The sequence below is a fragment of the Atractosteus spatula genome, chromosome 8 (genome assembly GCF_055471065.1).
Source record: "Atractosteus spatula isolate fAtrSpa1 chromosome 8, fAtrSpa1.hap1, whole genome shotgun sequence".
In the NCBI taxonomy this organism is placed as follows: domain Eukaryota; kingdom Metazoa; phylum Chordata; class Actinopteri; order Semionotiformes; family Lepisosteidae; genus Atractosteus; species Atractosteus spatula.
The window spans coordinates 50209466-50224447 of NC_142713.1; the positions used below are offsets into that span (position 1 = coordinate 50209466).

General features: G+C 35.0%; 1 protein-coding gene across 1 annotated transcript in view; it reads right to left on the reverse strand.

The window, feature by feature from the left end:
• The window catches only part of chchd3a (coiled-coil-helix-coiled-coil-helix domain containing 3a), a 118704-nt gene that overhangs the window by 89265 nt on the left and 14457 nt on the right, over positions 1–14982 (reverse strand). Inside the window, exon 3 of the mRNA XM_088923330.1 lies at positions 6311–6392. Within this exon, the coding sequence (XP_088779456.1) occupies positions 6311–6392 (82 nt within the window). The remainder of the gene's footprint in view (positions 1–6310; positions 6393–14982) is intronic.

Below are 14982 nucleotides of genomic sequence, written 5' to 3' on the forward strand. Positions count from 1 at the left end.
AGGATCCACGGGTCCTATTTTTTAAGGAACTACATTGACTAAATACAGCAGTTCAATAACAAAGGTAGGTTGATGATACTGCATGACAAACTCAAGGATTCAGCTTGTGAATTCTAGAGAGAAACATCCACAGAGTTTACTCTGTAGTGCTTCCACTGCCACGTGCGCAGAAGGAGGAGGAACTGAAGTGAAGTGAAGGTGGGTTAAATTCTAATGTGGATAAAAGGCTGGTGCAAATGAGAGAGTTTCAGGTGTAAGGTACATTAAGGGCTCTTCTGGAACACAGGGGACCTGTATACTCTAGCTGGGTTGCACATGGTCCAGAAGTCAATGATGTATAGAGGAACTGTACACCTACAATAGCTGAGACCTATTTAAAGAAGGAAAGCAGGGAGACAGGGTGGCAGCCACAATACCTGGTGCTGATAAGATCAGGAAAGCAAACACTAAGACCAAACGTACATCATGTCTTCTTCAAAACTCATGCCTCTGTGAGACAAGAATACGAATAAAACACAAGGCTGTTGCATTAACAAGGAATTCTGATATTATAGAAAACTAAAATATGATTTGGGAAAGATGACAGGGATGAACATAATATTTAATGGTTATACATTTTTTCTGGAAAGGCAGGTAGCTTAAAAAGGCAATGGCTGAGACAAAATATCATAGAATACACCTGCGAGTCTAAGTCTGAAACGGGATCCAAGATTCTGAAAAATTAAATCAAGTAGCTGAAAAAAACAGGATGACCAGCAAAGAGACAGGAAAGAATGCAAAGCACTTTCCCCCCCCCCCCCAATATCAATAACAATTAAAAGTAATAGTAAAATAATAATAGTAATTAAAATAACAGTAAGTAAAGTAATGGTAAAAAACTTCAAACTAAATGAAAATATTTTACAAGATATGAGGACTCCGTCAGCATTAGGTAATATCAGTACAAATGACACTGAGGTTCTGCAGGAGCTAGGGCCATCTTAAAACCAGATGGTACTCATAGACCTTTCGTGAGCACACATCAACTGTCACTACGAATGAAAACTTTCAGAAAACAAGGGACAAGCCTGAATCAAGAAACAAGAGTCAATCAGTCTGTGAATGCTCTAGATAAATTATTTTAGTTTAAGTAGGTAGCTGTGTCAGCATGCCTAGGGTACAAAAGGAACAAGTAAAGGTTTATTCCATGTTTCGGCTGTGGAGTTTAACTATTTTAGTTTAACATAGTTCAACTTTTTTTACAATGGAATTTTAAAAGACAGCCAATGTGGAGCTCATTACCAAATTCTCAGTGTAATCATTTTAATTGCGTGCTGCCGCAATTTTGAAATCTTGCCTATATGTAGTGTGTTTTTTTACATTTCATATAAAATGCATGTTCAATTGGATTTAAAACTGGAAAATGATTTGGCTTCTTTTGACATTTTTCACTTGATGCACTCCTTTATTTGCATTAATTGCATGCTTTGGGTCAATGTCATGTGGCACACTGAACACAACCCAATATATACAGAATACATTTCTTCTAAATAGGCAAGAGTTTTTCTGTGAACATCAGAATTACTTGCTTCTGCCATCAGTAGTTACTTAATTTACAAACATGAGCATGCCAGTTTCAGAGGTGGCCTTGTTTATGTAGATTCTTCCAATAATTAAAATAAAGTGTCAAAATAACAAAAATGCGAACATAATGTTTGGATATAGAGCAAAAAGTGTGGAATTTGAGTCCACTAAACAGTGCTCAGCACTGATTACCATACATCATTTCTGTGGTTTTACGGCCCTAGAGTTTGAAGAAGAACAACTCAAAGTATTCATGGTCAACATCATATGTTGATTCAAAAGGTAAAAACGTCAGATGTCAGAATCTTTACTTTGGCCTGGTATTAGTGCTGCCGAGGTCACTAACATTATTCGGTTAATTCCACAGCAATACTTCTTCCCAGTACGGGTTGTACAAGATAAAAAAATCACCTAAATCCTTATACTGGAAATGGTTCAAATCAAAATATTTTTTTAAATTTAGTCTTTCTTCATAGATGTAACACTTTATTTCAATTCAGTAAAGTGTGGACTTCATAGCAGAGCTGAAACAAAAGCATTCTCTCTCAGTGCAGAAAAATTCAAACTCTTTTATTCCACTAGAGGGGGTTGAAGTGTTAAATGAACAGCAGATAATGACTAGGATCATGATCTGGATGAAGGATCAGATTACACTGCCAATCTCCTTTCATAAACTTCCCTTAAACAAAATGAATACCGAACTACTAAGCTCACAAATTGATTGACAAATAATACCTGTTAATTTACAGTAAAGTCCAGTGTTACTCAATGAAAAAAAAGTTTAAATATTCTACAGTCACAAATGTATCTATGTCTGGAAAAAAATGAGCTAGTTAGCTATTTGCGTAGATTCTTAGGAGTTGGTGTTCAGATTGTTGTAGCTTTCCTTGTTGATGAATCACTTAACCTTTTTAAGAATATCCTCTTTGTGGCAGGACCACATGGCTGTTCTGTATGCTCTCCAAGATGTGTACTGACATAAGTAAAAAGATGTGCTAAGTCTCAATTATCTTTAATTTTGTAGGGTTCAGTGATGCGCGTTCTCCACTATTACTGCTGATGGTCAATGTCAAATCATTTCTTCTTGCAGATGTTCTCAAGTTAGTGATGTATCATGTTATTTTTCCTTCCCTAGACTCCATGGACCATTAAATACATTACTTGAACACAAAAACCTAAGAAGACACCACTCTGACACTTAAATGTAAAGTAAATTTTAACTGCTAGAACAAGTAAATGCCAGTCATGCCATCAAAGAAAATACAAGATTTGATAGACTCTTTTGATGGATGAAAGGGTGTGCATAAGTGCTCAATGGGACATAAAATTAGGCAAGAAATAAATCTCCAAAGAATATTCTACTGATGACTGTTCACAGGGAAATCATTAAGGACAAGGGAAGCCAAATGAACATTATTCATGCAGTTAGCCCTTAGAGCTGTAGAAACCAAATGTTTATTGTTGTAATGTCATTTACAACAACTAACATTAAACACTGCCCACTTTATGCCATGCTATGAAAATTCAAAATGGGTAATTTCTGAATCGCTGTCGTTCATCATGTTCAAATTTAAAAATGAATCATTGTAGAGGTTTTTAAACGAACAAGATGGCAGGTCCTACTTCATTTCAGACTAACTGAACATTAAATACACATTTTTCAACAACTCCCTCCGACACTGCATTTTTTCGTTATATTGTTCACTCTAATTTATGAGGTAGAGCTACTTAATAGCTCACATAGAAAATAAAGTAGGGTTATGCTGCTTTAGCATAAAGGTTGACTTCTTTATTTAAAATGAATAGTTTTCATTGGTATTTGAGTGAATACAAGTGTACTTACTTTTCCTGTCCTAAATAGTTCTCTCTCAGTTGTAACTCTCAGGTATGGATAAAAATTCTTCACAACTTGAAAAAACACAAAATGTGATTGCACATTCTCTCTTCTCTAACAAACGTTGATGCCATGTATACATATAAAGCACACTAAAAATCTTATCTGCCCAGGAAAAACTTATCTTTCCCAAAAATGCAATACACTAGATGTGTGACATCTTGTTTCCCACCTACAAAATTATGTAAACTACACATTTAGGTGCACATTTAAAATGCACCGATACCTTCATTTGAGTAAACATGATAAATGTTGTAACAGCCATGCTTCAGTCATTTTTAGCATATAAAATACGACGTTCACAGCACGAACATTTTAAAATCAAAAGACATTAATAGTAAAGGCAGCGATCTGTAAATTAAGAAACGGCTTAATCACAAGAACCAGGCATAGCAGCTGGCATTAAAATAATTTAAAAATGTAACATTTCTTCTTGAACAACAACAATAATAATAATATTCTTTCTTCTTTGTGAGGGGTTACAAAAAAGCTTCCCTGGTAATGAGAGTAATTTGCGCTGAAGTTTAAAGGCCTGTAATGTAATGTACTGTAAATTAAATTAAAAGTTACAGCAGATGTCAAACTACTCCAGACACCTACTGCAAGCATTCTAATATTCTCCGCTGTTTTGTGCCACAGTTTGTTTGTGGTTATTTTCCAGCTGCCAGCTTATCGCACTGTTTTACACCAGTGTACAAAAGCTGAGAAACAGTAACTGATCAGAAAGCTTTTCCTGTATCCCAGTACTTGACCCCTAATCCTTTAAACCACAAGTTAACGATCTCAACTTAAGTAACAGCAGCCTATTCATTGACTTTTAATTTTACAATAATTTTGTAATCGGTATGAACTTTTTTCCAGGTACTCTGGTTTCCACCCACAGTTCAAAGCCATGCTGCTCAGGTTAACTAGCATCTCTCAACTTATATATACTCAGGTGTGTAAGCAAACGCATGTGAATGCACATGTATGAGCTCTGCCTTGCACTCCAGACCTGTTGAGTTAGGTCCAAATTACCACGTTCACTTACGTTTAAGCAGTTAATGAAAATGAATGGATAGATATAATGATTTTAAACACTTCGCTACGTTTACACAACATACTGCACATTGCCAGTCTGTTGAAAAAATATTTGTCTGGAGGTGTCATTTCATTTCTGGCAAGAATAAGCCCGCAATCTCAAAAAAGCCTACTCTATGCTAAATTGTGAAATTGCAGAACTGAATTGTAAGTCAAACAGTCTGTGGAGTTACTGAATATTGTCGCCTGTAAACTCTTGAGGGATTACAAAGTGAAACCCTCAATGGCTGTGATGTCAAGTGAAAAGCTTTCCCAACTACCTCAAAATAATCCAGATGGTCCTTCTTCAAGCAGAAATGTGTGGATAAAAATAAGATTTTATTGAACACTAAGCAATAAGGCAATCGATCATTGGTTCAAAATGGGGTGGGTTTTAAAAATAATTTCTTTGTCAAAAATGCTTTTGGGTTCTTTGTTATACTGTGTTGAGATATAACCTTTTGTGACTGGTTTTAAGCTGTGTTTGCAACTGTAGACTATAGGCATAAAGATTTAACCTTTACAGGTAATGAGGATATAGGGATGTACACAAATACTTTACTCTCTAACAATCAGGTAATTTAAACTAAAAAAGTAGAGTCATACAAGGTGCTTCCATCACAAACTAACTCAGAGATGTGTACAATTATCCAATCTATTTTTCTAAGTTTTCATATGAAATTACTTTTCACAATGTCTGAGCATTTGTTTTTAACTTGGAGGTTGTGTGTTAGGATGTGTATATAACGGTAAAATCAATTTTGATTTAATGTGTCTTGATGTTAGACTGTTGGGCCACAATGTGTGTTACTTTGAAAAGGGTGTATAGATCTTCTACAAGCACTGTACATACAGTACAAATAAATCCTTGCTGTGAGCAAAAAATGCATGTTACAAAGAATGTGATGCCCTATGACACGACTGAGGTAAAGTTAACTTTTCTTTATTACTACAGTTTCAGTGCACCAGTCTCTTTTTAAAATCCCAGGTCATTGTAACCATTACTTCAGTGCTTGAAGCCTTTGTTCCTCTTACTACGTGATCCTGACTAATCGCAAGTTCTTCCTGGGACTAATGCAACACAACACTGAACTTTTGTAAAAATACATATCTGTAGAGTAATAAATCTAACCAGAGCTAATATCACGGTGTTACGATTATGTGAGTGTTGCTATGTATTTTCTGGAACTTAGTACACAACAATGCAGTGGTATTAGTGTTTGACATGGTTGGATTAGTTCACAGGATGCTTTCCATCAAGGAAAGAAATGACAAGATGATCATCATAATTCTCAGGGAACCTTAATAAGAACCACTTTTGGTTCCCCTTCATCATTTTTTCCACAGTACCTGCTGTTCAAATATAGGCTTGGATAAGAGCATAGATATCTTAGTGATTTTAAAGTGAACATGAAAATGGTATCCTGCAGTATAAGTGTATGAGCAATCTTGCTCTGTAACACCTGTACCATTTTATGAACCACATCTGCCCTAATGCTGCATTCCAACCTGATGCCTCTGCTGCCTTCACTACCTAACCAAAATGTGATCCATCTCCAAGACCATACAACTGCAGGTACTAATTTATCAAATACTTTCACATTTTTAAACGTTGTGGTTATAACAATGTAAACAATAACCTAGTAAACTAGATTACCACTGTTAATTGAACATTATGAATAACTGATCCTTATGAATGATTGAGAAGCACACAAAAACAAATATACTTTAACAATAAAATATACCCATCAAGCCAATAAGGTAACAGTAGTCCTGTTATCTGAATTTACTCACTGTTTTTGCAGTTTTGAATCTCTCTTATTTCGTTCATTTTCGAGATCTTCAGATATTTTTCTCCTCAGTTGTTCTTCTCTCACTGTACAGAAAAAAAATTACACTTAGTAATATTTACATATATAAAAATAATAAGGTGATTGAAATTCATTCCCTTTTCTCATTATGCAAAACCTAGATGGCCGTACCTGCTGTCAGTTAAGGTTAAACACTGTTTGGTGTCTAATGAGTCCGAAAGGCAATGTGCAAAAAGAACACTACAACAATAATGTGCTTCAAGGTGAGATGTAGATCTCCCATTAATAGGGACTTTCATATTCTTTAAAATTATATAAAAAAGGATCTGCTTGTCAAACACAGTAAATAATTATTTTCTTGACACGATGTTCTACCCAACAGCACCCAGGGGAAATGTACGTTTTTATCCTAGGCTTTGTTGGTTGCTTGCTGCAGGATGTAACATTGTTACTTTATTCTCTCTCTGTTCTGTGTCGTCCTGCTACATCCTCTGAGGGACCCTTCATTTACCATCCACTTCCTCTTGCGGTGCATCTACTCTGCGGAACAGCAATTTCCCGAATCCTAAACAAATGTCCACACCCACTGTATTTGTGGCTTCTTGTAGTAATACAAGATTGGTTAGAGGCCCTACTGATGACTGCTGATGTCCCTATTCATGTGGGCTCTTCATGATCTTCATGATATTAAGATCCGGGCCTGACAGTGGTAGCAAAGTGCTGGTAAGAAGATTGCACCTATGAGTTGCTGAGCTCATAGTTATTAATTGATGTGGCAGGATTTGACATCTGGCCTATTATTCGGTTTCCACTTTATCCATCTGACCTCTTTTTCTCTGTTCCCCTCTCCGATATGGGTGAAGGTGGTCCCAGTAATGGTATATTACTGATATATATATAGTGTTAGTTTTTGTTACTGATTGAGTATTCATTGTTTTTCACAAAACTTATTTGTGTCGCATTTTGTTATGTTTTACACAATCGTGAAATGTGCTCTTGTGATTGATCTTTGCTATCCGCAGGCAAAGCTTGAGGATGAGCAAAATGTGTCTCTTGCTTTTTATTCTTACAACACATGTGCCCCCTTTTTAAAACTTCTGTAGATGGAAAATAACTCCATAGTGTTTCAAACTGGACAATAGGCTGCCATAGGCTTCAGTAGTCTATCATCATTAAGAAAACTGTACCGCTATTATTGGAATCAATGATCATTCATTGTGGTGAGGAGCACGACACTGGTTCATCTGCCTTGTGTTGGATCTTTAACATGCCATACCATTTACTTTAATTTTGATTGATCTCTCAGAAATATCCCAGTGGTATTTCTGTGAAACCTAAAGCTGGAATTGTACTGAAACTCCACTTCAAACTGTTTGGCTAAACTCATATTTGGATAATTATGGTATTACAGCATAATAAACACTTTCATGGCTTAATACATGCTTAACATGCCTTCTTAAAACCTGTTCATTTACTGCAAGTGTTCTCATTAATCAATCAAACTCAAGAAATTTGAAAATGCCATCTTGAACACTTACAAAACAGGCAAAACATATATGGCTGTAGTACATACAATACATTAGTCATAAATATAAGGACATAAGGTATATAAATTTACCACATATCAAGTTCACTTTCTTTTTGGGGCTGTACATAATTCAAAAACAGATTACCATGAATTTTAATAAGAAATACTTACTAACCATGCAAATCAAAGGTTTTGGTTTGTTTAAACACATCCAACCCTTAAGATGGGATCAAACCACAAACATTATACACTTTCCACTCATTTCTTTAAATTTACATTATTTTAAAGATTTTTTACAATATTCAAGTTCAATTTAATCCCACAGCACACTAACTATGAAATTCTGGAGAAAAGGTCATAAGAATCAGCATGTATCAAAATAAAAACTTTAAATCAAAAGATGGCAAGGATTGTGCTCAAAGAGGCAGTGCAAATATGACAGTTCTTGCAAAACAAAAACTTTTCACTCTCATATTTTAAAAGACTTTTTCTTTGCTGTATTCTACGGGTCTCTTCCATGAACAGAAGGATTAATCCTAAACAACAAGCTGATTCACAACCAAATGCTTCCATATCTGAAGATATGAATTTCTGTCCACCTGAACTCTATAGAAAGCCCTTAGCACCTGTAGGCCCAGTGCACTCTGAAAAGATAAATGGACTGAAAAGTCACTTAAAAATTGTAGCCTACTTTCAACATCAGTCTGATACTTTCTCATTTTCAAACTTGTGTGACTAGCCAGCTTTTCCCCATTTTTGTGTGTGAAATCCCATTCCTTTATGCTGCTTCGCAATTGTTTCATTTTGCTGTATTCAGAACGTGGCTAGAAAAAGGACATTTGGTATTTGGACTTGGTAATACAAGATTCCTGTACAAAAAAAGATAACTAAATATTTTGATAACACTGAATTCAAAGTACTACTAACATGAACAGGGAAAACGTCTTTGGAATCTTTTTAGAGAAAAAGTGAAGAACAGAAATGTATTTGCTTTTCAACAATTGCCCTTCATATATTGCAGTGCTGTGTTGACCTCAAATACCCTTTTCTCCCAAAACTGAAATATAATTCTGATTACATAAAAGATGAACAAGCAATATAGCCGGTGCTAAATGTGTTTGGAATTATTCCAAAAGGTCACAATGCTGTGCATTTGCTGCTTCCACACATTTCCATTAGACTGACCTTGTACCTCTTTTTATGCTTTTAAAAAAGATAAAAAAACAAGATCCTATAAAAAGCTTAGCCGCCTTGTGGTATACAAAACACAATAAAGCAACCATGAACGTGATTCAATTTGTTTCTCTGTTTTTCATTTTGGCGATCACTAAAGCGCTGAAGTAAAGCAATAACACAACAAACAGCACAACCTGCTGAATGATACACGGCCATTGCTTGAGTGCTGCCTTTCCCCTTTAGATGTTTTCTACCATATGAACATGCTGAAAGCAAAATCACTCAATCACACGAAGCTGCTGGAGAAGGACTACATTGAATCAAGTTTTCAAAGGTACTGTGACTATTTCCTAGTTCATACTATCTATGTAAAAATAATCTCTGCTGCGTATAGCTAGGCTGAACCCACCGGTGCACCTTTTAAAATGAATTTATATCAGGGCGGTTCCAATAACACTCTGTCAGTATCATGGAGCTGTGAGGTGGTGGGTTATATCTCAATTTATGTAAACTGTTTAACTCTTTTACAGCCCAATGTAGAACAAGCATTACGTGATGTCCAACCTATCTCACCGGAGTGTTGAACCGAGGGAAACAAAGTCACAGCCCTATAAATATCAAACCTCCCATTTTGCTTATTGTTCATTCACAGAAGTTATTATTTTGTAATGTAAAAAGCAGCTACTGGTGACTTTGAGTATTCCTGTTCAGGCAGGACTCGAATTTTTGTAACTAAAGGCACATCCTGTATTATATTCATAAACACTGCGCGAACCTAATATCCGTGTGTTTAGTCCAAAATTGAGCATTACTCTATAGTCACATATGAAAACAATTTTCAGTAAATTTTGGTTGTGGGTTTTCAACTGTCTAGCGAGCTTCTAATTTAAAATCACACTTTCTCTTCATCTTTCCAAAAGTAATATTTGCAGTTTGTCCTCGTACGTGCACAAAGAACTTTCAAAATTTTAAAAGTTTTTAAACTAGGCAAGTATAGGCATAAAGTATTATCTATCAAGTGCTGTTCTGAAAATCATTATTCTTGGAGTAGTTTTCTGGTCAAGTACAATATACGACGAGATCTGGACATGCACCGAAGTTTACATATCACAGGAGAAGAACTCAGGGGGAAAAATGACAGGTTTGTCTGAAATCTGAGAAACGTGACAAATGCTTAAAATTATAGTCCTCCCATTGGGAATCACAATCCTAGATCCCCTTTGTTTTTGTGGCAGAAACCTTAAAGAGTGATTTTTATGTTTCTGCAAAACTGTCAAGCCAGAGGTGCCGGCAGGAAGCCGCTGAGCAGTTAGTGAGACAGCACACAGGAATTGCACTCCAGGCAACATTATTTTGATGGGGCGATGAAGAATATATTTGTCATGCACAAAGAATTACCATATTTAAGAAGACTTTTACGGATCTTTTCTGTTTTTATAAAATCTAAAATAACACTGTTATGTGTAAATAACAGTACAGAAATTGTTGGTAGAGATTCAATGCTGGACGTTTCTCTGATCTTCTTCCTGGCAGGACCTAAGTTTAAGAATTTAAAAAAAAGTTCCAAATGGATTTAGTTGAGATCTAATTTGGCAGGGCAGAACAGAATATTTGATCCACTTTCAGATTTGGATGCAATGATAGGAATTAGGTGACAGATGAGCTTCATTTACTTCATGGCCATTTTTTCATGAGAAAGTTTCCTATTACATTGTATGTTCCTGTAGGCAAAATATACATTTTGTCCTGGGTTTCTGGTTGCCTGTAAGCAGCCAAGGAGCAATTTCGTCTGCTGTCATATTTTCTGTCTTTTTGGGAGCAAAAGCTTTCATGAGACGCAAGTATACAGCTATATGTTATCATATTTGAAAAATACCGTGTTATAGTATTAAAGAAGATTAAAGGTTTTTATTATAAGGTCATTTTCCATATAATACAGGCTTGTGTGACACCATTTATTTTTCATACAATTTTCATTTTGCACACATAGCTACTGAATCGCTCATAAACACTTGACTCACATATTAGTCAAAACATGTCTTATAGTTAGGGTAATGAATCGGCATATCATTAAATAATGGGAATTTCATATTTCTGACCAGAGCCAGGGTGGATTCAGGTGTCAGGAAAGGAAGGCTGAAGACTGCAGGACAATTTGAGTTTTAGCTTGAAAACTAAGGAGCAGACCATCTATGGTTGTCTTCAAAATTCTACTGATGGCACATGAAAACAAGAAAAAACACAGAAATTTAACACAATCTACAGTAAACGACAGGTGCAGAGAATAGGGGATTAGCTTTATAGGGAATCAGAAGGCATTATAATATTGAGGGACAGAATATTACAAAACATTTTTCCAGTACAATAAAAGAACTGCAAAATCTAGACTAAATAGTTTATAAGACAGTAGTAAATTAATAATAGAAGGTGATAAATGTACAGTATACATGCTAAATAAATAATTCACATAGGTTTTACACTAGAAAACATCAATAACATGGCCCATATTGGAGAACCCAACTATATTGGGTAATTTTAACAACTCACACAAAGCTTCTATGGTGGCTAAAAAATTAAATTAGCAGTAAAAACACAATTTCTTTTAATCACAGTATAAAGAAAACTAAAAACCAATAAATATCCCCATGGTCTTTTCTCAATCATTTCTCAATCATTCACAGAAATGAGAGATGTTATTCATAGACCCCTAGTACAGTTCAGCTCTCACACAGAACAGGAGCAGTACATACAGATTTAAGAATTGTAGATTCAGGAATAATAATAATAATAATAATAATAATAATAATATCACTTTATTAACCCTTTACAATTTCTTGCATTAGGAATTATCTTTTCGCATACCCCAGCTTGCTCTCCATGAGACACACAGACACACAGATAGGGAGAGAGCGTGGGGTGACAGAACAGAACCAGGAAACATATTTGCATTAACAGTCTTTATTTCTGTTACAATTAAAGTTGTGCCAATTATATATAGAGCTAAATGAAAATAATGGTTAGAAAACAATGTAATTTTAAGAAGCAGCTAACAGAGATTTAGATAAAGGAAGGTACTGTTTAACTTTCTTGAACTTCTGAAAACATAATAAGGATAGTAGATAAAACTAAAGTGTGATATATTTTGACTTCCAGACTGCTTTTGATAATGTTCCTCCTAAAAGTTTGATTTTCAAATTAAAAGGTAAATGTACACACATGGAGCAAGCATTAGTTATCAAACAGAAAACAGTGCATACTCTTTTAAGAGGAAACATCTGAAGGGGCCGATGTAAGACGTAGTGTGCAACAGGATTGTATTAAGCCCAGTGCTCTTTCTGACCTACAGTGCTGTGAAAAGTACTGAATCAAAATTGTATTTTTTGTTTAATATGCATGGCCATCGATGGAATTAACTATTTTTATTGATGCTGTAACCCATCAGTAAAGCTGTCATTTACAGAATCATTTCACTTGCTTATGTAGATGAAGACAAGATTGCCATGCAGCCTAACAAAGACCGAAAACATATCCCCAATGCAACCAAGGAGTCCTTCTTAAGAAAAAAAAAGGTGAAGAAACTTTAGACTGACCAAGCCGACGTCCAGATTTAAATCTAATTGAGCATGCTTTTTTACATGATAAACTTGTAGTTGGAGCACCCTATGCATGGGCAAGAGCTCAATACGACTCCAACAAAGGTTTGGCAGAGCATCGAGCTGGATTGCAGACTTCATGCAGTTATTGCCTCGAAGGGATATGCAACTTAGAACTTAGCGAATGATTTAGTATTATGATCCTTTGAAATCACTGGATAAAAAGTATGTTTCTGCTCTGATGTGATGAATCTATGCATTCAAATACCAAAAAAAAACATTATATTGTACTTATAGCGCAAATACAAATAGCTTGTTTATGAAACAAAATAATAGTTCTGACTTCGCTGTAAATTTCATATTACACATAAATAGGGGATATGGCAAACACAGGCAGATGGCAAGAGCTATACAAAGAGATTTACACAAAATCTTTTAGTGGGCAGACACACAGTAAAGAAAATTTAACACTGGTAAGTGCGAAGTGATCCACAATGGTAGCAGGAACTTGCGTTATAAATATTGGATGGGTGATTCGGGAAATCAGGAAATTGCATATGAAAAGGATCTGGGTGCCTATGTAGAGTATTTTATGTCCTCGTCAATACATTTTATGGAAGAAATAAAAAGTCCCTCATTTGCTTCCTTTTTATGTTCTTACTAGAAAAATTGCTTAAATGGGAGGTTCAACAAAACTGGAAACCACAGAAAATGCTTGTATTAATGTACTGTGTAACAACTGAATATTGCACCTTGATACAACTAAAACAACTTATAGAAACTACAACAAATTCATTTTATTGTAAAGTAGAAATACCATCATGAAAGAAGTTTAATCAGATGTAACATTATTGTTGACTAGACTGTAATATACTCTTTATACGATATATTTAATTAAACCATTGAATTCTCAAAATTGTTTTTTCAAACTGTACAAGAGAGCACTACAACACAGGGGTTAAAAAGGGTGCTTTAAGACTATGTATGCTACTTTCAGGACAGAATTCAAGTTTCCTCACTAACAATGTGTAAATTTAAGTCAGATAACATAAATAATTAGAAGATGGGCTACATCTTTCCATTTGCCACAGAACAATTTTGAGTACAATGTTCAGATTTCAGTTAAAAAAGAATTTACTCTGCATATTGAATTCTGAATATACTTACAACTTCAGCTATGTTTGTTGAGCATTTTTTACTATTATTTTATCATACTAAAATAGTGCATTTCTGCAACGTTGTTACTAGGTTGAATAGCCGCATTTGCTGCAATGCATTTTATACTATACACACACAGCATAAAGTTTTTTGGGGAATTCCAGGATACAATCTTTTTTCTGTGCAATAACCTTTCATTTAAGATGCACAGGTAGAAAAAGAATCAGTCAGTAAGCCAATAAGTATGAAATGGTGTTTATTTTTCAGGCTATCTATAATTGTGGCATTTAGGTTTAGTTCTGCTACGCTTCTTGCTCAAGATCAATTTGCTGAGATCAATTATCCTACCTGCATAGTGTAAAAGAAGTGCAACACATACAAATTAACAAAAAGGTGTAGCAGTGCAACAATTAGAAAGCTTTGGAAACTTCCATCCATTTTCTGAAAGTGGTAAAAATCATAGTAAATTGTCTATACATGATTTATTTTTAATTTCAGTGATCTTCATGTACTGTCTTAAAATTATATAATGGAATTCCAAAAAAACTTCACTGAGTATGTATAAATATTTGCATTTGGGCTATTTAAAATAATGCTCAATATATTAACCGTCTGAGCAAGGAAATTAAGCAAATAAGCCTTTAATAATCATAGGACACGGCTCTCTGCATTTTCAGCAGCTCACCCGGCTGAAGAACCCATCTCATATAGGTTGCTGTACCTTTTAAAGCAGAGGACTTGCTGCATTGCTTACAAGATCAATACATCTTCTGTTATGTGTAAAAAGAAAGTATGGTTACAGGTTAGCAACATTTTGCGTTAAATCAATTCACTCACATTTATGTAGCCAATCAGAGCATACAAAGGATTAGGTGCTCATATGTCAGTGGAGCATTTCTGAAGACTGCTTTCAGATGTAGTTGTCTGTAGTTTCCTTCCCATTTATCACCTACTACACAAAATGTCAGCAGTTACAGTCTGCAAATTAAAGAGGAAGACATAACATTGTGTATACTATTACTTTTTTTAAAAAAATTCAGCTGTCATTTCACATGGCAAAATCATCAAAGTTTTTCACATTTTAGAGTGAAAAGGTAAAACTAACTATAACCATTTTAATGCCAGGTCTATCTAACAGGGAATCGTTATTTTTTCTGTTCCTCGGCTGTTATACATTTTCTGTGCTATGTGCTAGACGCA